This window comes from Frankliniella occidentalis, unplaced genomic scaffold, assembly GCF_000697945.3.
Source record: "Frankliniella occidentalis isolate FOCC.00 unplaced genomic scaffold, Focc_3.1 Scaffold105, whole genome shotgun sequence".
NCBI classification, from domain to species: domain Eukaryota; kingdom Metazoa; phylum Arthropoda; class Insecta; order Thysanoptera; family Thripidae; genus Frankliniella; species Frankliniella occidentalis.
Window position 1 is genome coordinate 60,979 of NW_026267234.1, and position 21,682 is coordinate 82,660.

Below are 21,682 nucleotides of genomic sequence, written 5' to 3' on the forward strand. Positions count from 1 at the left end.
TCCCTCCCTCTGCTCTCTTTGGTCGCGTAAGTCAGGCGGCGCGGCGTTACTTGCTTGGTCGTTTGCTATGGCTGCCAACCTGACTCTCTGCGACACGGAGAGCAGCAAATTCGATAAGGAAATGAAACTCTGCAAGCAAGTAGAAAGTCCATCGACCAGGAGCAGCCGCGGCGGCGACGCGACACAGGGAAGGGAGTAGAGGGGAAAAAGTTGTGGGTCGTCCAATGAACCTCGGGTGAGCTTAACCAGCCTAATTGTGTGTTTAAGACCGAGCCGTGCGACGACGCTGCTAACTCGACACGCCCGTTTTCTTTACCCCTCTTATTATTTTTGGATTTGTCATCCGGGCGTTTGCTTTTGTTTGACGTGCCCCACGCTTTGGGTGTTGCAGCTCCGCGGCGAGGTCCGGGGCCGCGGTGGCCACGACGGCCGGCTCCGGCTCGTCGCCAAGAGGGTCGCCGAGGACGTCGTCGACCAAGGACAGCGCGCCGGGTCTCTTGCACCGGGACAGGGAGGGCTGGCTGCACTGCAAGATCACCTTCATCGACGGCAAGGTAAAAGGCTTCAAAGGTCTATGGTGAAGTCTAGTACAAATTGTGTCAATTTTTGTCTAATCGTGTGCTGTGTCATTTTTTTGTTTACAGCGAGCCACCGATCGGTCCTGGAAGCAGGTGTGGGCGACAGTCCGCGGGTCCGAGTTGGGGCTCTACAAGGAACGCCCTCCAGAGGTGAGTACTGCAACAAACTCGATCTGCTTAGGGAAGGGGGTTGTAGGGGTCTGTCACCGACTTTCAATGTCAGTGTATAAGGTTTTGAATTGCGCTGCAGACTATTTTCCCAAGTTTCCGAGTCTCTCGCGCCCCCTCAAGGGTGGGCTTGAACTTTGGTGAACTTTGATTGAAGTTCGCGAAACTTTGATGGTATGTTTCGGTGGCAAACTTTAGCTCGTGTGAACTCTGGCCGGAGCGCATGAACTTTGACGAGACGAGTCTCTGTGCATGACTTGAAGCCCACTTCCCCTTGGTCGCCCCCTCCCTCTCCCCCCTTTACCGCGATCGCGACGCGTCTGTTGAAGCAAAACCGTCATAATAACGTACAAGGATCGGCTAACGCGGCGCGGAGTGTTAGCTAATACGTTCCCAGGAGTCGCGCGGGGGGAGGGAGGAGGGTAGAGGGGCAGCGGATGGATTGCACCTCCGACCGCACCGGGGCCATCCGGAGGAAGGCGGCCAAAGGCGGCGCGGGGGAGGGGCCAGGGAGGGGCGCATCCGACCCATTGTGCTGAACAAGTGGAGTGAACTGGTTCCCCCTTTGCACGTTTGCGCCGCGGCGGCCGACGGGTGCCTTTTCCGCTGGCGGGGCGGGGCGGGGTGAGGTGGAGCGGCATCGCGTCGGTGGCGCCGGCGCGCCGCGCCACCTCGTTGCATCGGAAAGCACGTGCATACTGCAGGTGTGTGTGTGTGTGTCTGGGCCAATAATGTATAAAAACGATACCGCTGCACTCTGCGCTGTGCGCGTGCCACTGTCAGCAGAGCGTTCCTGTTACTACCAAACACGCGCAGTTGCTGCTAGTTACTACTACTACGACTATGCACTACTGCGCGGCTTGCGGTAACAAGACACTTCCCTGCATATGCTCCTTGGCGGCGGCGGCGGCGGCGGCGCCGGCTAGCGCCATAGAGGTGTCGACGGGACAATCGGACAACATCGGCGGGCCGCCGCCTGCCTCCGGCGCCTCCCCGTGACCATCATCCTCCTCTGCCCCCGCCCCCTTTCCCAGCCTGCCAGTTTCCCATAGGACTTGAACAACACGAGCCGCGCCGAGAGCGCGCGCAGGCACCGCGGTGGCGGCGGAGGCGCGCGGCGGCGGGCCGAGTTCGTTTCCGGTGATTTGCAGCGCCGAGCGCGGCTCCTGTGGCGCCGGCGGTGGCGCGACCGCCGCGACGCCCACCCCCACCAAGTGGTCATTCCCTCGGAGTCCTTTTTATTTCCCCTCTTTTCTTTTTCTTCGATTGAATTCTTTGTTTGCTTTGGTCGTCGTATATAGTCCGCGGCAGCAGGCAGGGCAGGGCAGGCGCAGTAGTCGAACTGCACTATAATTATTATAATCATCATCATGACGTCGTTTCCGCGACCAGCAGCAGCAATAGCAGGGGCCCCGTGGCGCGCGTGGGAGTGTGCCCTGCGGGTGTTACGGAGCCCTGCGCCACCGGGCTGGAGGTGATGATGACCCCCGTCGTCGTATTGGTGATGAGGTGTTCGCGGAAGCGCTGCTGGACCGACCGGCAGACTCCTGACCGCGTCCACGCTGCAGCGGCCGCCGTCGTCGTCGTATTACCCCTACCCGCTCGTGCAGTTCTACCTGTTTGCCGTCCGACCCGATATGATGATATTTGAAACGCGCGCGCTTCACATTTCAAACCGCGCGGCGGCGGCGGCTGATGCTATGTGAAGTTCTGTTGTTTGGACGTATATCGCTTTGGCTCTTCCCCGCCCCGCCACGCCCCGCCACGTCATTCCGGAGCGAGCCGACCGCACTGTATACGCTGCTGCTGCTGCTGCTGCGTTTGAACCGCGCGCGCGCACGCTCGCTGCTGCCGCCGCCCGCCCGCCCGCTGCACCGAGCCACGCTGCGCCACGCCGCTCGGCGTTTCCGAAAGGCGGTGTGGACTTTCCCTTTTAAATGGGAGCAGTGCAGAGTGTCGGGCGAGGATGGGGCGCGGGGCGGGGCGGGGCGCGAGGAGCATGAAGCCATTACAGGGCGACAGCGCAGCGCTGCTGCTGCGTCTGCTGCACCGGAGTCGGACACACCCATGGAAAGGTCGCCGTTGATTTCCATCTCGCGTGTCGCGTTTTCCCTTCGAAATCGCGCCTTCGAGTCCGAAAAGCTTTTCGGCTAAATTTTATTTATTGGTATCCACAAAAGAAATGGAAAACGAGCGCCTTATTTGTCTTGTCTCGTGTCGTGGTTGTGCAGTGCATTATACAGCCTTGGTTCTTGATCTATACACAATGATCTACAGTAATATCTGTCAATTAGTTTATTCTTCTTATCGCGATGGTAGTTTTAATACTACACTATTTGTTTAATTCGATGCAATGCGAAAAAAAAATAATAAATATAAATGGTCCTTGAGATCAAACCGGAATGACTTTGGCATGACAGTAGTTGAGCTGCGCGCTGCGCAGGGCGGGGCGGGGCCGGGCCATGGGCGGGCTGGGCTGTGCCGTGCCGTGGGTCCGCTCTGCCTGCGCGATGTGAATCTGCCCGTCATTGGAACGGTACAAAACGCCCCCTCGCGCTGCTCTCTCGACGAGCTTGCCCTCCCCGCCCGCCGCGCTATGCTCGCGCTTTTGCCCCGGCACCGCCATGCCATGCTGTGCCGCTGCTCATGGCGGAGCTGGAGAACCAGGGCTAACGGTTTGGCGACGTTTTGACTTTGGCGGAGCGAGAGAGCAATAAGCGTGCGGCGGTGAACGGTTTATTCGGGGCCGGGCCGGGCCGGGCCAGCCCTGCGGCCCACATCACAGTGAATAGAGGGAGACTGGCGTGCGGGGCCGACCCCCCGCGACCCGACGAGACCCGCGACCCGACCCGCCGAACGACCTCCTTATTTTGTAAAGGTCCGCCCTCGCGCGTGTCTGTCGCGCGGAGTGCGGGCAAAAAGAGTTTGGAAAAGGCGCGGGATTCGACTGTCAGCAGCATTACACACACATTTGCTTGCGTGCGTGTGTGTGTGTGTTCTTTTTGTTGTTTGTTTGGCTCGATCAAAGGAGCAGCGTGCGTGTCCTGCGCTTATTGACCTCGGCTCCTGCATGTGTGCGTGTGTATGTGTGTGATGTGTGGCATCCTCCAAGTGATGACCCCCCACATCCTCCCCTTACTTACTTTTACCCTCGTCGAGGTGCTTGCTGTGCCACCCCCCGCAGCACTCACTCCTCTGCCTTGACGGCGTCCGCCCCGCCGCCCCACCGCCCCACCGCGCCCCGCGGCCATGAGGTTGTAGTATAGCGCGGAGTGTATGGAGGTAGGTAGGGAGAAAGAAGAGGTGGGGGGGGGGCGGTGGGGGGCCTAGGGCCGCGGGGAGGGCGGGGCGGGGCGCTCTCCAGCCCGCCGTGCCGGGTGGGCTGGGCAGGGCTCTCGTTAGTCGTTCTCCACTCGCCGCCGCGTGCGCGCGTTGTTGTCTGTGTGTGTTGTGTGTGTCGCGTCGTGTTGTGTCGCGAGTGTGTCATGGGTCCGCGCCTGGCCGCGACGGCCTGCCCGGCGCCCTGCATCACCACCACGTCCTAGTGTCGCCGGCCCGCGCGTCGTCGTCGTCCTCCACCCGCCATGTGGCTCTTCATCTGGCACGTGAACCCGGCGCCGGCCGTGTCCGAGGCGTCGCGGCGCCGGGTCGGGTCGAGCGCCGCCCTGCACGGGCCCCTGGACCTGTGCGCCGAGCCCGCCGGGCCCTCCGCCTTCCGACGCGGGCCCAACCTGCGCCGGCTGCGGCGCTGGGGCTCCACGGGATCCTGGGTTAGTGTTGGACGTCTTCGTTGCGCGCGCGTGTGTGTGTGTGACGGGCACATAGCGTCGTCTAGACGGGCGTCACGAACCACGGCGCCGTGACGGACGCGACGACCGAAATGTAGAACAAACACGGCGTCGCCACGGCGCCGTATAGCACGATGCCGTGACGATGCCGCGACGAGACCGTGACGAGGCCGTGACGAGACCGCCGCGCCAGGGGGTCCGCTGCTCCCCGAACAGGTTGACAACCCCCTGAACCAGGATGGACGCTACCTGCGGCGCGCGCCGTCGTGTCCTGTCCGCCACCCCGCCGCTGCGTCCTGCCAAGGCGCCCGGCTGGGTAGGCAACTCACGCACGCCCGTGCTCTACGGGACTGCCTACCTACACGACCCCAGGCGTTTTTGTCTGTTTTTCTTCTTACACATTATTTTTCTTCTCTTTTCTTTTTGTTTCTTATCACCTCTGTTTTTGAATGGTAGTAAGACGAAACGAAATCGAGGACAAATGTATTGGGGATTTTGAGAAAAGTTATCCATCCATTGTACGATGTGGTGTGGCTGTTATCGTGCTCGGTGTGGTGCGCTTGTCGTTCACTCGTGTCTCTTGCTGGCCTCGTTTCGTGTTTGCTTTTCTCCCTCACAATGACCCTTGCTCTGAGCAATGCTCTCCCATCCGGGCCGGCTGGAGCCTCCACGGAGCCCTTCCCTCTCCCTCTCTGTCGATTGTTGGCGCAGGTCAGCAGGCTCAATCGCTCTCTTTCTCTGTCTCACTCTCTCTCTCTCTCTCTCTCTCTCTTCTTCTCTCTATCTCTCTTCCTCCCTCGTTTCCCCTCTCTCCCGTTTCCTCTCTCCCTCTCTTCCTTTTTCTCTCTCTCTCAACGCTTCGACTGACTGACTGACTGACTGATTGAATGCGTTTCCCAGGGAACTAACATGATATCGGTCGGCCTCTCTCATTGTCAGGTCGTGGAGCAACGCATTAGTAGCCTCTCGATACACGCGCTTTGCCCTGCCTTGTAACTAAAAATGTAAAATATTTTTAAAAATATATATACATGAAATGGGACATACACGAGGGCATTCCCCTCGCAGTTATTGTTTCAAAAACTTTTTTCCCTATGTCTCTGCTGATGCATTTTTTAAACCCCTACAAAAGTTAAACTGACGGAATGGCCTGTAATCACGACGAGCGAAAGGCGCTGGCGTCTCCCTCCCTCTAAATGCGCGTATGTGTGTAATTGATTATTATTCATGTGCTTTCATCACGTGCTTGTACCATATCGCGCACACCTTGCGAAGGTCTTATCGCCACAAAACCCTCTCTCTTCTCTCTCCCTTCTTCCTCCCTCTTTGGCCGAATGGCATATAAAACATCATTATTAACCACGGGCTGCATTACTTGTTGTTGTTTTTAATGTGCCCCAATTAATTAACATTAGGCAATCAACAATGGCCAAATCGCGCTATAATTAACAAGAGCAGTTGCAATAGGAGCAATAATAACAACGAAAAGAGCAGACGACACTTTGGTTTCCACCCGGCCTGCCCTGCCACCCACCGCGAGCGCCCCGGAGCAGGCGAAGGCGAGGTCGTTGTTAATGCTCGTGCCGCTGGAGGTGACGCGGCCCGACCGCCGACCCGACCGACAGATCCGAGCGGATTCTCGCGTACGGCACCAATTTTACCCTCCCCCGCCCCCCTCTCTTCCCCCTGGTCCTTGCTCCACCCGCCGCCTCCCTCCTCCTCCTTTGCTCCGCTCATCCAAGGTGTCTATATAATTCTTCATGTCCTTTACCCTTTGGCACCGGGACCGGGGGTAATATTATTGGATATTTGGGTGGAGGGTGTTGACGGCTGCACCTCGGACTCGGACATTCATTGCGGGGGTGATCATCCCTCTATGATTAACAATCGCAAAATGTTATGACAAGGAAAGAAGGGAGGGGGGGTGATCTTTGAAGGGAAGGGTTGTTATTTCCTCACTACCTATCTCGTTAGTACTAATTTCTTTTTCTTTCTGCAACCTTCAGTAACGATGTGGTTCGCTCGCGTTGCGTGGTGGCATGGCATGGCGCACCTCACCGCGTGTCAGCAGTCGAAGCGGCGACCTTCTCCTTCTCTCTCTCTCTCTCTCTCTCTCTCTCACACTCACTCACTGCAGCGGAATCATTTACTCTAATCATTTCTTTGGCGCCCGCCACACGTTACCGGCAGCAGGCCCGGCAGGCGGCCCGCCCGGCCCACCCGGCCCGCCGCGGCCACGCACCCCGTGACGCTCGCGACATTCAGAGGCGTTGCCCAACCTCCACCACTAGAAGCAGCGCGTGTGTCAGCTGTGGGCCCGCCGCGCCGCGCCGCGCCACGCCTCCGCGCAGTAGTAGTGGTAGTGTTCTGCTCTGCGGCTCACCCCCGGCCGGGCCGGGCCGGGCAGGGCCGGGTAAAGCTTTGGTCACTTTCACATCCCGCAGCCGAGCCGAGCGAGTGAACAGAGAACACGCCACGCACAGTGCTGTAAGCCCCCGGCGCGCGCCTGTGGGCTCGAATGGAAGCGCTGGCGTAGTAGCCGCAGGACTGTGCAAGAGAGAGACAGAGAGTCAGAGAAATATTAAGTGCGGGATCAAAGCCCCCCACCCATAGGCTCTCCTCCATCTCTCTCTCTTCGTCTCTGCCTCTTCCCCCCTCGTCTCTCTCTCCCTCTCTCTGACTCCCTCACTAGGTGGTGTGCTACGCCACTGCCGGCGGCCGCGGCTTCGGAGAGCGTGGAGGTATGGACGGTTAGAGCCCCGGGATGCCGACCGGTCAGTCATCCATCGGATATATCGGACGAATGGGCCGTGGGCTGGGCGTGGCGTGGCGTGGCGGGCGCAACCCCAAGGCGTTTTCTAGAAATGGAACAAAACGAAATAGATGAGGCGACATGTCATGAGGTCGATGTCGCACTCCGTTATGCCGATACTTGTGGTTGTGTATGATAAAACCTATAGGTCTACTGAAACCTGACGGCCTAGATGGAACCGCGTCTCTTCCAGACCCAACAAGAGTACATTCGACCTAAAGCTGCGTTGTCATTTTAGGAAAATCTTTCTTTTGCAAAATTGTATTGGTAGAATTGTGACACGCGGTCGTTCAACCATGTACGAATAATTCAAACTTCGAATTTGATGATTTGAATATTTTTTTTTGTCATTTTTCCTTTTTTTATTAAAATTAAATAGCGGCGCATGGGCGTGGGCTGACCTCGCGGTATCGTTTTGTTGCCGTTTGCCGTGACGTAATAATAAAATAACAATAACGATAATGAAAGTGGGCGTCCGTTCTGGCTGGCGCTGCTGGCGCTGCAGCGCGCTGCTGCCGCGGATGAGCTCAGCGTGCAGCGTGGGGACCTCCGGCCCCGTGGGGATGGGAAGGAGACGGCGGGGTCGGGGTGGAGAAGGAGGAGGAGGTGCCTTGTTCATAATTAATCGCCCGCCGCCCTTGGCTACCTGCTGCGCCCGCCGCTCTGCGATGATCCCATCCCACCCCCTCCCTTCCTCTCTCGCGTCTTCCTTCCTTCCCGCATCCTCTCTTGCCGCTCTGTAGCGGTGGCAGCGGCGCGGTGGTCGTGGTGGTGGTTAGCAGAGGGCCGTCAGCCGTCACCTCCATCACCACCTCCTTCACCACCACCTCCTTCACCGCCACCTCCTTCACCACCACCACCTCCATCACCACCAACCACCTCCTTCACCACCAACTCCTTCACTCACCACTACCTCCTCCACCATGTCCACCACCTCCACCTCGTCCACTACGTCCTCCACCTCGTCCACTACGTCCTCCACCTCCACAACAACCTCCTCCGCCTCCACCACCTCCACGACCACCTCCACCACCATCTCCACCACCATCTCCACCTCCACTACCTACACAACCAACAACCACCAGCACCAGCACGGTTTTCGCTCGCGAAGAATGGCGCACGACTCGCTGCCGTTAGCGCCGCTGCTGCAGCTTAGTGGCGTGGCGCTGGAGGTGACGGCTACCCCGTGGCTGTTGCAGCTCGGCGGGACAGCTCCCTCGGGAATGACTTATTGTGAGCAGCAGCAGCCTCCTCGTCGTCGTCACAGCAGCGCGCCGAGGTGTCGCGCGGCCTCAGCGGGGAGGGATTTAGGTCGCGCTGATAAAAGCCCTCGCCAAGGAAGGATTTTGTTCGTATTGCGAAGAGGATTTGGGCTGCTTTGTAGTAAAGCACGAAGGGATTTCTGAGCAAAGGGGTGCAGAATCGACCTCACGGGTAAAGAGGGGTAGTCCCGGTGATTCGGTGGTAATTCTCGGCTAATCCTTGGCGCGCGCTCCGAATAAGTTAACTCGTGTTCCTTTTAACCAGTCAGTTCATTCTTCTCTCGGTCGGGAGATTATTAGATCGGCGAGCTTGGGCAACCCCCGTGGAGCGGGGGGTCGCGGCTAGGGTGGTGGTGATGGCACCATACGGTGCTTGTGGCGATGATGACGATGACGATACGGGCGGACTGCTGCTTTAAGTATGCGCAGAGCGTGTTGTGGCAGTGTGTTGTTTGGCGGTTGCCGCACACTGGAAATGCCACACGGTACGCCTTTACTCGCGGCGGATCCGCGCCGGAGCGGCCTCGCTTTTCGTATCTCCCGGTTGGAATCAGCCGTGCGGCTCTCCGCGACCAGGGAGGGAGACTCTCCCCCTCGTCGAAACCACCTGGGTGGGAAACGTGGACTCGTGACAGAAACGTGGTGGTTCCCTCCCCCCCTTTCCTCTAAAGCCAAAACAAACCACTTTATCAATCAGCTGAAATGCGTAAACGTATCGTTCCCCTACCCCCTCAAATCCCTCATTTTCGTCGGACTTGATCCGCCCCTGCCTGCAGCCCCACCCTCTCTCCGCCCAGCCCCGTCGTCGTCGAGCCCCGTCGCCTCAGTGCGTTTGCGGACGGACGGGACGGACGGGTGGGTCAACATTGGAAGATGCTGCGGTTGCACTGTTGAAAAGAAATGGCTTTACAATGACAAAAGCTTGGCCAATTTTATCTACAAGTACGTCATCGCGGAGGTATGTGTCCTGTTCATTGGAATGGAGGTGGTTGTTTTGGGGGGTTTATTTTGGAAGGGGGTGGTGGGGGAGGAGCAAGTGACAAAAGACATCTGCTTATAAAATTATTCTGACAGTGCAGGGGCGGAAAGGGAGGGAGAAAGGGCGGAAACGTTTGGGCCCGCGATACTGCCTCTCTGCGATTGTATCTGGGCGGGGTTGATAAGACTTGGTCCCCTTGGTCCGGCCGTCCCGTCCGGCCGGGGTTGCAGTTCTGAATGGGGCCGGGCTGGACTGGGCTGGGCTGAGCGGGCTGGGCGGCGGTGCTCCCCGGGCTGCTGCCGGGCTCCGAAGCGCAGGCCGGGCCGGGCGGGGGGAAAGTGCCGGCGGCGTCCGCACGAACATGTTGCAATAATAACATTTTAGCAGATGATACGCGCCGATGGCTCCCAGATAACGCCGCTTTAAACTTCTTTACGGTCGTGAAAAGCAGCTCCGCGGTTTTGTGTGGCGCCAAAACGACGTGTTTCTGTTTTATTTGCGGGATTTCGAAGCTGCAGCTGGTAAAGCCTTTAAACCAACTCGTATTAAACTCACTCATCCAGTTCACTCTTTATTTAATTTTCTCCTTGTATTCGGCTTTCACACTGATTTAGTGTCGGTTTGTTTGAATTCACAGGGAGGGAGGAAGTTGGTTTTCGGCCGGAGGTTCAAATATGGTGGGCGTAGCGTTGGGCGGCGCTGCCGGAGTAACGGCAGCGGCAATCGGACGCCCTGGCCGCCGCGGGCTGGCGGGAGGAGGCGGGGCAGGCGGGGGAAAGGTGTGGGGGTCAGAACTGTCCGCGCCTACCTCGGCGCGCGTACCGGACCCACCTCATCCGGGGGAGAGAACTCTGCGAGTGCGAGCGCCGGCGAGCGTTGACCCCCGGGGGGTGTGGCGCGGGGCCATCCAGAGCGTGGTTACCCCCAACCACCACCGCTCCGGGGAAGACTGTACGTGGAGCACAACGATAACCATGACCGTGCGACACACATCACTTTCGTTTTTCATCGTTATTTCAGTGTGTGTACTTTTCCGAGAGTTGTGCAGGGGCGGGGCGTGTTCTGTTTATGGACGGTGATCCCGCGTCGTACTCACAGGTGGACGGTCGTTCCACGCTGTGTACGAGCATGAAAGTTTGTGATTTTCATGGCTGCACTGTCGGAGCTCATCCCCAGCGTTCTCGGTTCAGGCACTAAGAACTTTTTTTTTTCGAATACTTCGTTTGTCAGAAAAGTGCTTTAAAGGTGGTCGTTGAAATGGCGTTTTGCTCTAAAAATTGAGCAAAGCAGTTTTCGTTGGTAATCAGAAGCAAAGCTAAAGCTGCACCCAGTTTTTTTTTGTTTTTTTTTGTGGGCTGACAGACGTAAGCAGGCGGTCTTGTCAAATAAAAACGGTGCCTCTTGAAAAGGAATGAAGAGACACGAGGGTGCAGTGTAGCGACGCGGGCCGTGCCGTGCCGTGCGCTGAACTCGCGGGGCGGGGCGGGGCTGCTCCCACACCACAAAGGCGTGCCGTGCCGCGGGGAGACACTGCTGCTGCTGCGGCTGCTGCTGCTGGAGACACGCGCGGTCCTGTTCCAGCCGGCACACCTGGAGGCACCAGGCCGAGTCATTTCCGCCTCCGCTCCGTTTCCCCGCGAGCCGAGCCGAGCAGTGCGGTCTGCCGTTGGTCTTGTAAGGGGCGCATAGCAGCAGCCCGCCGTGGGGGCGCCAGCCATAGCCGCGCAGTGTCGCATCGCAAACGGCAGAAGCGATAGCCGCAGCAGCGGCAGCGGCGGCAGGGAGAGCCTCAAAAGGCAGAGACAATGACGCGCGGCTGGAGGGCGAGCAGTGTGTGTGTTGTTGTGTGTCGTTTGTCCTGCGTTGTGTCGCCCGCAATGGCTGAGCTTGAGCAGTCAATCCGGTGCATGATACCCCGCCGCTAGGATGGAGGCGCCCCGCGGCAGCTACTTGTCGTCGCCGGTCGCGTGGAGGGCAAGGACATCTGCGCATGCCATCACCACCACCACTACCACCACCACCATCATCATCTCATTTGCCCCTCCCCCCCCCTCTCTCTCTCTCTCTCTCCCGCTCTCGCCCTCTTCTCACTCTGCTCACCCATGCTCTCTCGCACTCGTTCCGCTCCTCCGGCCTCGCGGCGGACGGACACGACACGGCGCGAGAAGCGAGATGACAACCTTCAATTTGCAAAGACGAGTGGGGCCCTTGATTTTGCACCCATTCCCCGCCCCGCCCCGCCCGGCCGACAGGACGACGCTAGCGGGTGGGTGTGGGTGCTCTCTCTTCAACGCGTCACTCGTTACTCTAGTGAGTGGGGCCGCGCCTAAAGGGATTTAAAATTTAGAAATTTTTCCTAAAAAAAATGGAAGTACTTTGCCAGATAAAAAATGGAGGAAATTGAAAGATTTAAATAAGAAAATTTAGACTTTCATTCAAAGACTCCTTTTAAAAAGGCCAAAAATACTTTTCTGATAAATTGAAATCCCTGACAGCGCCGCGCGTAGTGCCGCTGGCTGGCGAGCGTAGCGGTCGCGTACTTACTTACGAACGACGTCCTACTACTTGGTCGTTCCCTGCCCCGTCCTGTTCGCGCTGCTTTCAGCCGTGATGGCAAATTGCAAAGCAAATGGCGTTGGCCGGGGGCAGGACAGGGCAAGGGGGCCTTCCCCTCTTGTGTCGTTATCTGTTTGGCCCGGGAGTTCACACACTCGTCAGGAGGCCCCCGCCCTGCCGCTGTCTCGCGGGGCGCCGTGGCGTGGCGGCGGGGCGGGGCGAAATATTCGCGTGTGTACGGAGCGTAATCCGGTGTGTGCTCCGGGATGGGCGTTGACGTTGCCCATCTTGTTGTCGTTTCAAAGGACTCTCGTCGAGAAAGAAAATAACAACGAACGCTCATTGCGCAGCGAACGGGCACAAGACTTTTCTGTCGTGCCTTTTCGTGTTTTTTTTTTCTCATTTACCGATGTTGCTTCAGGTGGGCGTTCACGTGCACTTTTTGTGGTCGTATACCCTAACTACTTGGCGGGCTTGCCTATCGTCATTGAATAGTAACGATGGCTCAGGCGTAGCCAGAGGCCGCGACCTGCCCCGAGGGACCCCGACGAAGGAAGTGGTCTATTTCTTTGGCCATTGAACGAGTAAGACGTCTGGTGGGTGGGTTGGCAACGGTAAACTGCGGGAGCTCGGCGCCTGCGGGACTCGGGGTAGGCCACCCCGCGGTACACGCGTGCACTGCTGGCGAGGTGTTGCCTACCAACCAGGCGCTATGGGGGCTTACAACAAGGACCCGACTTGGAAGGTTCCTAACGGCAAATGATGGGCGCACTTCCTGGATGATGCCTTATTGCCCGTGGCCCCTTGCGAGTAGGCTAGCCCGCCCGCACGGCTGCGTGGCGGTACAGGATGTCTCTCCAAAAAGCGCGCAAGGCACGCTCGCGCGTTGTCCGCCAACCTTCTTGTGTGGAAAAACTAGCAATCCCACATTTCAAAATCACGCATTTTCCCCCCTTTTTGTTTGAAAATGGAAATGTTGAAGTGTTGCAAACCTAGCTAAAAATGTATGGGCGCATAGCGAGCGAAGTTTTTGAAGGTCTGGCGTGTGACTTGTGACTGCCGAGTGGAACGAAGACAGGTGGCGTCACAGGGGCGGCCGTCGTCCAAGTCCACTCTGGGGGACAGCAGGCATTAGCCAGCCATGGACAGCGTGGACAGACAGACGGGCGGAGGGAGGGGCCAACTGTCTTCGTCGCCATGGGCCCATGGGCTGGCCGGGCCCGGCCGCAGAGGTGTGCGCGTACGTGCGTGCGTGCTCGCGCGCGTGCACTTTGCATAACCGGCGGGGCGGGGTGCGGCGCGTCTCGCAATGCAACGTAAACAGAGCGCTGCACGCACGCCATGTGTGCGCGTATGACTGGGTGCTGGGGCTGGGCCGGCCCGGCCGGTGCAGTCAGGAAGTGGGCAATTAATTATTTTCAGCAATGGGAGCGGGAGCGAATGGTGTCCGCGAATTATAATGTGGGCCAATTGTTGTTGTTTTGCTGTTTTTTTATTTAAAAAAATATTTTTTTATCGGGGTCAGTTGTGCTGCTGGGTGGGCCGATCGCCCTGCCGGACGGAGCTGTTGGACGTCTCTTGACCACTTTGCGCTTTTTTTGTTGCAGACGCCGCTGGGCTCTGAGGGCGCGGGCGGAGCGGGCGACCACATCGACCTCCGCTGCTCGCTGGTGGAGGTGGCCGCCGACTACACCAAGAAGAAGCACGTACTGCGCCTCAACTCGGCCAGCGGCTCCGAGCTGCTGCTGCAGGCCGACACGGGCGCGGACCTCCTGCAGTGGGTGCGCGTGCTGCAGGACCAGGCCGGCGACCCTGGCGGCCCCACCGCCGCGACGGCCGACGGCCTGGCCGCGGGCTCGAGCCCCGTCCAGGGCCTCTCGCCGACGGTGGCCCACAAGGGCATCAAGAAGCTGACGGCGCTCAGGAACCGGTCGCCGACGGGTGCGGCTGCGGCGGCCGCCGGGGCCCAGGCGTCGTCCGGGAGCTCGGCGGGCAAGGCGCGGAAGCAGAGTCAGCCCGCGCAGTTCGGCGCCCTGCCGCTGCCGCTGCCCACGGTGCCGTCGCCGTCGCCCAAGTCCAAGACGTGGAAGGGCCGCGTGGCCAAGCAGTTCCGCAAGATGCACACGGGCAGCAGCAACGGCGGCAACTCGCCCAGCTCGCCCACGGCCCCGCACGCGCAGCAGCACGTCGAGGGCGTGACCATCGGCGTGCCGCTCGAGGACTGCCCGCCCTCCACGTTCTGCGAGGCGGTGCCGCTGCTGGTGGAGCTGTGCACCTCGATCGTGGAGGCGCGGGGGCTGGAGGTGATAGGCATATACCGTGTGCCGGGCAACACGGCGGCCGTCGCTTCCCTCACAGAGTCCATCAACAAGGGCTTCGACTTCGTCAACCTTCAGGTATGTTATTACATTCGTTTTCAATGTTTTACTGTGTTAAATTGTTATTTTTTTCTCTTTGTGTCGGACTCTGAACCTGCACGTCCTCTCTCCTTTTTCCTAACCGAAAAACATTTGTAAACCATGTCCTGCAGGATCCAAGGTGGGGTGATGTGAATGTGATCTCAAGTCTGCTCAAGTCATTCTTCCGCCGCCTTCCTGACTCGTTGTTCACAACAGAGTTGTACCCGTCCTTTATAGAGGCAGACAAAATAGATAATCCAATCAAGCGGGTGCAAGCAATCCGCAAACTTGTAAGTAGGACATTTTTTGTGTATAAGACAGAGTGTCATGGTGAATTTTATTTTGGTCTGGAGTTTTCCTAAAGCATTATTATAAGTACCATGCATTTTTAAAATTTCAGATTCGAGAGTTACCAGAACATCACTATGAGACACTTAAGTACCTGCTTTTCCATCTCAAACAAGTGGTTGACCACTCTCATACCAATAAAATGGAAGCACGTAATCTAGCTATTGTCTTTGGACCGACATTAGTGCGTGCTGGAGATGATAACATGGTCACTATGGTTACCGATATGTCTAGCCAATGTCGCATAGTAGAAACACTCATATCAAATGTAAGTTTCAATGCTAATTTCTTTGTATTTCAATTTTTTTCTTCTGTAATTTCAATGTAATAATACTAATGTTGTGTTTTCAGGTCGATTGGTTCTTTTCAGAAGATGATTCTGAAGAATTCTCATTGCCTTCTTCTGAAGTAGCCAACACATCCCTAAATCTGTCAAGTTCTGATGCAGCAGCAACAGCTTCAAGTGCTTCAAGTCAGAATCAGAGTTTATTATTAGGAAACATTCATAAAGTAGAAGGTAGGCTTTCTTCCATCCAAGCATAAATTATGTATGAATAATTAATACTATTGCATTTTACTTTTACTTAACTAACTTTTCACATTTTCAGGGTTAAAAGCAGAATCTCCCAGTAAAGATGTTAGTGCAAGAGACATAGTTTCTTCTATTATAACAGCTGCAAATAGAAAGATACAAAGAGGGAAGTCAAAGAAATCAGAAAGTGATCACAATGAACACAAACAAGTATGTTTTGTTACCTTTTTATGATTATAATACAGATAGTTTGGTGTACACTTCTTCAGCTAATGAAAATTTAAAATCCTTGCTTTCTTTATTTCAGGTCACTGAAGTCGTTCATAGGCAGAAAACGAAAGATCATTCAAATTCTGGGTTTATGTCTGACCCTGATTCCCCACCTTCATCAGAATCGTTGAAACAAAAACGGTGCTCCTTGACGGATCCCATGCGTATCCATGTAGAACCTAATGTCTCAGAAGATGTTAAAACAAGCAACGAAACAGTAGTACCAGTTACTTCTATTCCAACCATCACAACGTCATCACCTAAAAGTAAGCTCCAGTGATATTAGTTTAGAATCACTCGAATATTTTGGGATTTTAGCTAATCCTTCTATACTTCTCTATAGCAACTGCTTCATTAGCTCTCCGCTACAAATCACCAGGAAGTGATGATGTTGCAATAATGAGCTATGCAAATCTAGCCCAAACAACTCAGGAGAGAATAAAGCGATTTGAACAAGAAACCAAAGCTATGCTGGAAAGGGACTTGTACCGTCAGAATAGAGACTCACAACAGTGGGATGAACAACGGAAGCAAATTGAGAGGCAATGGCTTGAGGCCAAACAAGAACTAGAAGCTGATGATGCCTTGGACTCTGTGATTGGTATTTCCTCTGGTATGCTCTGTTCTTCTTTATTGAAATTAGCAACTATCAATTATTCTCAAATAATTTGACATTTTATAAAGATTTTGTCTATCAATTTCAGACAAAAAATCAGCTGCAGACAAGCTTAGAGTAGATTCTGTTCGATCATTACTTAGCAGTACAAGTAGCAGTGGAAGTGCAAGTGGAGGTGCAACCCCTCCTCAAAGGTCTTCGTGGCGTGTGGGTTGGGGTTCGCGCTTGTCTTCCGTGTCAAACACGTCCAATTCTGCTTCATCTCTAATTGGGAATGTACATGTAACAGCACCTTCAAATCAGCAAGATGCTCAAAATAATGGACATTTAAAAAGGATGAAAACTGGGAAAGAACCGGTGTGTACTTACATTAGTTAGAGTATTTAGTAATGAATTTATATCTAAGTTTCATTTCTCAAATGTTGCTTTCCATTTTTCAGAGGTCGGGATCCTTAGACTCACTTCAGGGGGCACCAGCAGGCGAGCGACCTCAAAGTCACATGTCAGATGAAGGTAAATCTGAGTTTGCTTTGAATTATTCTTCTAGGAAAATGTTCTTTAGAATTAGATATTAAATTTAGGACTGAGTTGTTTTTTTTTATAAAGTCAGCATTAAGACATTCACAATGGTTGTCACAGTGCAATAAGGAGATTCACTTATTTCTTTGTTAACTAAAATATCAAAAGAATTCAATACTGTAAAAGGGTATAACTTTTTTTCGATGATTAACTTATCAATCTGCCTTTCTGAAAACTATTATCAAAACTTAAAGCTCTCCGGTTCCATCTTGGGTGGGTTTGTGTTATAGGCCGGACAAGATTGCAAGCTCAGACCAGGCTGGCGAGGCACACATATTTTCTCAGGAAGTAGAGTAGGGAGGTAAGCAGTGTGTGTGCTGCTTAATCTTCCAGAAAATTGCTGATTAACATTGTGCTTCATTTGTTTAACTGCTAAAATTTGCACAATTGCAGCTGTCTTGCAAGATATTGTTATTAAATCATCACTCAGTACAGTATTTCTTGTTGACACACACAAGATTGGATTGTTTTAGGAATTTTCTGTTGGATACATTTTACGTACATTTTTGTAAAGAAACGTCTTGTGTTTTAAAGAACTGAATAGTTGCTGTACCTATTTCAAGACATTATTAATATTCTGTGTTTTTTGAATAATCAATCTAAAAGAAACCAATTTGGTTTTCTAGTATCACATGAAGTTAAAGGAATACCGTGTGCAATATGGTTATTTATCAGAAGATTTTTTTACAATTTCTTTTTTGTTTTGTTATGCTAACAATAACACCCCCATGCTTGCACTTCCATGCAAATTTGATGTCTCATGGATATCATCACACAATATTTTAAAATTTGTCATCTGGTTTAGCAGAAATGCACCAAATCTTCAGACAACATTTTAATCATGCTTCAATAACTGTCAATTAACATTGTCATTGTAGTCTTAAACTTCATCCCAATTTTTATTTCACACAGAGTGCACCTTTTTTATTCATGTTTTAATCCGAAAAGAAAAAATAATCTACAGTGTGATTTGTACTTAGCACTGAAATATTTACTAATTTAATGTCTGATTTGTTTTTAGGTGGAGATCTCCTAGCAACTTTGACCTCTACTTTCGATCAGAAGATGAAGTCACTTTTGGGAACAAATAAGCCTACCTCTGGAACATCCAAACCATCTACAACCAAGTCTGTTAGTCAATCAAATAGCAGCAGTCCATCTGCACCCAAGTCCGCTAAGTCATCAAATAGTGTGACCTCAGCAGCAGCCACTGTACAAAAGGAGGACAAAGTGGATGCTGCTAGTGACGCATCAGATCGCTTGCACCTCTTAAACTGTGATGATGACATCCCGTTTGCGGATACTGATGCAACTGAACTAGAGGCGCGTGGACCACAGGCATTACCAAAACCTGTCAGCATTCAAACCCAAGAGCAGTCATCCCCAACTGCTCTCCTGACCTATAGAGATCCCAGCCTACACAGGGCTTCACGCATTTTGCGCTCTTCTACGGTAAGTTCACTATTTTATATATTTTGACTCTAAGGAATTTCTGATTAAATTACAGTGTTGGTTCATATCAATCCTTATTTTGCAGGTACCTGATAATCCAACTACTTTGGACAATAAAGAAACATCAGACAATTTAGGGACAAAATGTTCTCCTCTGCGGTGGTCAACACCTGTAAATGTTTCTGAGTGTAATTTTGTTAGTGAATCAGGAAGAACACTTTTAGAAAAGAAACCTGATTCAAATATGCTCTCAGGTGGTGGTGTTAATAACTCTGAGGTAGTTGGTAGTGCTAGTAATTCACCTGTTAAATCTATTGTGACCACTGGCTCTGCTCCTGTCAGTGGACCAATCAATATGCAATGTGATAAGTTAATTATGTCTGATTCTACTAAGAAAAGTGATTGTTTTCAGTCTTCAACAAAGCTGAAAAGATCTGAATCTTTAAACAAGTCTTCTGACCGTTCAGACAGTGTCGTGAATTCTAAACTTCGACGCTCTGAGTCTCTAAACAAGAATGACCGCTCTGAAATGAGTTTAAGTGTAAAATTAAGAAGGTCTGAATCACTTAACAAAAGTGAAAAGAGTGACTCCAAATTAAAACGCTCTGACTCGCTCACCAAGACTGAGAAAACAGAATCAAATATGAACCGCAGACGTCAGCAGGAAAATAGGGCTAATGCTCGTGGAAATTGTGGAGGTAATGCAAATATTCGAGACAAAGAAACTACTAAAATGTTCATTCAAAATGCAACATTAGTGCTTACCAAGCTCAAAAGAAAAAATGGAATGCCAGAGAGGTCTATTAAAAGACGACATACAGTTGGTGGTACCAAAGATTTTGACAAACTTCATTGGCTTGATAATCGCCTTCAAAGTGATCAATGGGAAAGTAACAATTCGCCTGTTGGTCTCAAAGAGAAGAAATCCCTTCGTACATCTTCCCCAGACCTTAGCTCCTCTAGGCTGGCAGGTATACTGGTGGAAGTGAGCTTACTGCACTCAGGTGATGTGCATCGACCCCACAGCCTCCCTGATCCAAATCTTGTGTCTGCAGTTTTCAAAGTACCTCTTGAGTCACATGTCTGATAGATTCCATGGTCCAATCTCAATGTTTTCTACAGTTTTAGGTTTGAATCTCTCAATTGAAGAGGCAATTTCAAACAATCAATTTTATTTATTTTCTCTTGTGTTCTGAAAATGAACTATTCAGCTCCAACAATTATGTCTTAGATCTTACTTTTAGGTGCCGCAATGTATTCAACTTAGCACAATCTATTAAAAAGTGGATCAATTAAACATAAGAAACACAGTATTCTCCAGTGCTGACCAATATTTGTATCTATGTTAAGACTGATTGCGCCTTCTTTCTCTGGACTTCCTGAAATTCATTGGTTCCTCTGTTTTCTTATCAACTGCTGAGCATTTTGAGTTGCCTGCATCTGTGTATTGAAGTGAATGGTACATACATTTTCTTTGATAATGTAATGCCCAAGATTGGTTTTAAACAGACATTTTGTTGCTATGCATTGTGATATTTAACATCTCTTTCATTAGTCTCATTTAAATTGTGTGTCCTTATGAAATTTGTATGTTGCCTGATTTGCGTGTTTTAGAGTGGACTTAAAAGTGTGTTCTGCTCTTAATTATGTGTGAAAAGTGTGTGTCTTTGTGTGAACGTGTGGTCAATGAATGAGTGAGAGTGCGAATGGATGGAGATTTGAGGGAGTATTTGAATCCCTGTGATATTCTATCATAGGGTCATTTACTGACTCAAAATCTCAAAAGTCACCTTTTTATTCAACCAAAACATTATTATTTTTAAAAAAATGTGTTTTATCACTAAATATTTATGAATTAAAAGCAGAATTTTTGATCCAGTTTTGTTTAAAACAGGGCTAGTAATCTGTTTGCAAATTGAATGTTGTGAATGAATGTCTATTAATATTATTATTCTCTGGACTAAGCTACTGCTACTATGCTACTAGCTGTTTACCTTTAATTTGTGTAAATGTCTCTGTTATCTCTTTTTATATGTTTAATTTGAGTTTTGGGTGGCAGCATTTGGTGATAGCAGAGCTGTTAGAGAAAATAGCTGGTAATACAGCTGTTTACCAAATGATGGGTGGGATCTGCAATAGTAATAGTGTGGAGAATTGTTACCTCATTTTTGACATGCTACTCAAACATTCCTGCAGTAGCTTTAAGGTGGCCCTGTAAAGTTAACCTGGCAAATCAGTGGCGTGTGTGTGTGTCTTTATTTTCACAGCTATGAGCTATCTTAAGAAGGATGCACCTAAAATAATGATGAAAGCTTTATTTCTTTTGTTATTACCTGAAAGGTTTTTTTTTGTTTAGTTAGCAGCTGGAGCTATATGCCCTCAGTGAGAAATTAGTTTTGCTTTAACTGTGATTCTGTGAAAGGCTCTTGGGTCTTTTAAGTTTTGTATATATTACTTGAAGAAAGTGCTTTTATGTTAGATTCAAAATTATTTAGTGTGTATTATGTTGTATTGCATTTGTTCATGTATATTTTCCATGTATAATTTTTATCATCAGAGTATCATTTGAGTGTGACCTAAGCTTCATGTGAGTGCTGCTAAGTAAGTGTAGGAGTATTTCATACTGATTGTCTCAATGTTTAAGTATTATGTTCATTTCTAGGGAAGTGGGCACATTCTGTGAGACATTTAAGGGTGTATTGAACCTGATAGTGTGATATCAGTACATTTGAAAATGTATCCTTATTGTCATAAACTAGACTATGGATGGATCTGTACACAGAGAACTACTGTAATTTATGGAATCCATTCCCTGGATTTTAAAATCAATGACACAACACCCAGTGTTGGTTTGACTGTTTAATTGTTAACTCACCCCTGAATTGAACCACTGTTTAGAATATATTAATTTATATTCAACGATAATTTTTTTGTTAATGAACTTGGTTATTGGCTTGACATTGTACCTGATTCATGTTACATCCACCTTATGTCTGTTGGTAATGGTTTAGCATGGATCTCAAACTTGCCACTACACAACCATATCAAAAGTAAATGCACTTTGTTTCTTTTATATCTGTTTATATGTACACAAGGTAAAAGAAAACTGTCTTTGTGAATAATAAATGCTATTCAATGATGAACTTATATCTTTGTCCAAGCTCTGATTTCACATTTTTTCAAAATAATAGGGAACAAAGTTCTCCCTGATCGCTCATTACATACCAACGGGACAAAGTAATTACTCAAAACAAATAAAAAGGTGGAGACAGGCCGGGCCGTCCTCCCGTCGGTGGGTGCGTGCGTGGTTACGTAAAGCCTCGGTGGGTTGGGGGGAGGGGGG

The 21,682-nt window shown here is 51.6% G+C and overlaps 1 protein-coding gene across 1 annotated transcript in view; it reads left to right on the forward strand.

The window, feature by feature from the left end:
- LOC113205557 (uncharacterized) overlaps positions 1-21,486 on the forward strand; it is a 33,192-nt gene extending 11,706 nt beyond the window's left edge. The window contains exons 12-24 of the mRNA XM_026421217.2: positions 392-554; positions 645-728; positions 13,751-14,539; positions 14,674-14,832; positions 14,943-15,158; positions 15,242-15,407; positions 15,499-15,632; positions 15,730-15,958; positions 16,036-16,305; positions 16,397-16,665; positions 16,749-16,821; positions 17,909-18,339; positions 18,425-21,486. Of these exons, the coding sequence (XP_026277002.2) occupies positions 392-554; positions 645-728; positions 13,751-14,539; positions 14,674-14,832; positions 14,943-15,158; positions 15,242-15,407; positions 15,499-15,632; positions 15,730-15,958; positions 16,036-16,305; positions 16,397-16,665; positions 16,749-16,821; positions 17,909-18,339; positions 18,425-19,426 (3,985 nt within the window). The 3' untranslated portion in view covers positions 19,427-21,486. The remainder of the gene's footprint in view (positions 1-391; positions 555-644; positions 729-13,750; positions 14,540-14,673; positions 14,833-14,942; positions 15,159-15,241; positions 15,408-15,498; positions 15,633-15,729; positions 15,959-16,035; positions 16,306-16,396; positions 16,666-16,748; positions 16,822-17,908; positions 18,340-18,424) is intronic.
- The last annotated feature ends 196 nt before the right edge of the window (positions 21,487-21,682 follow it).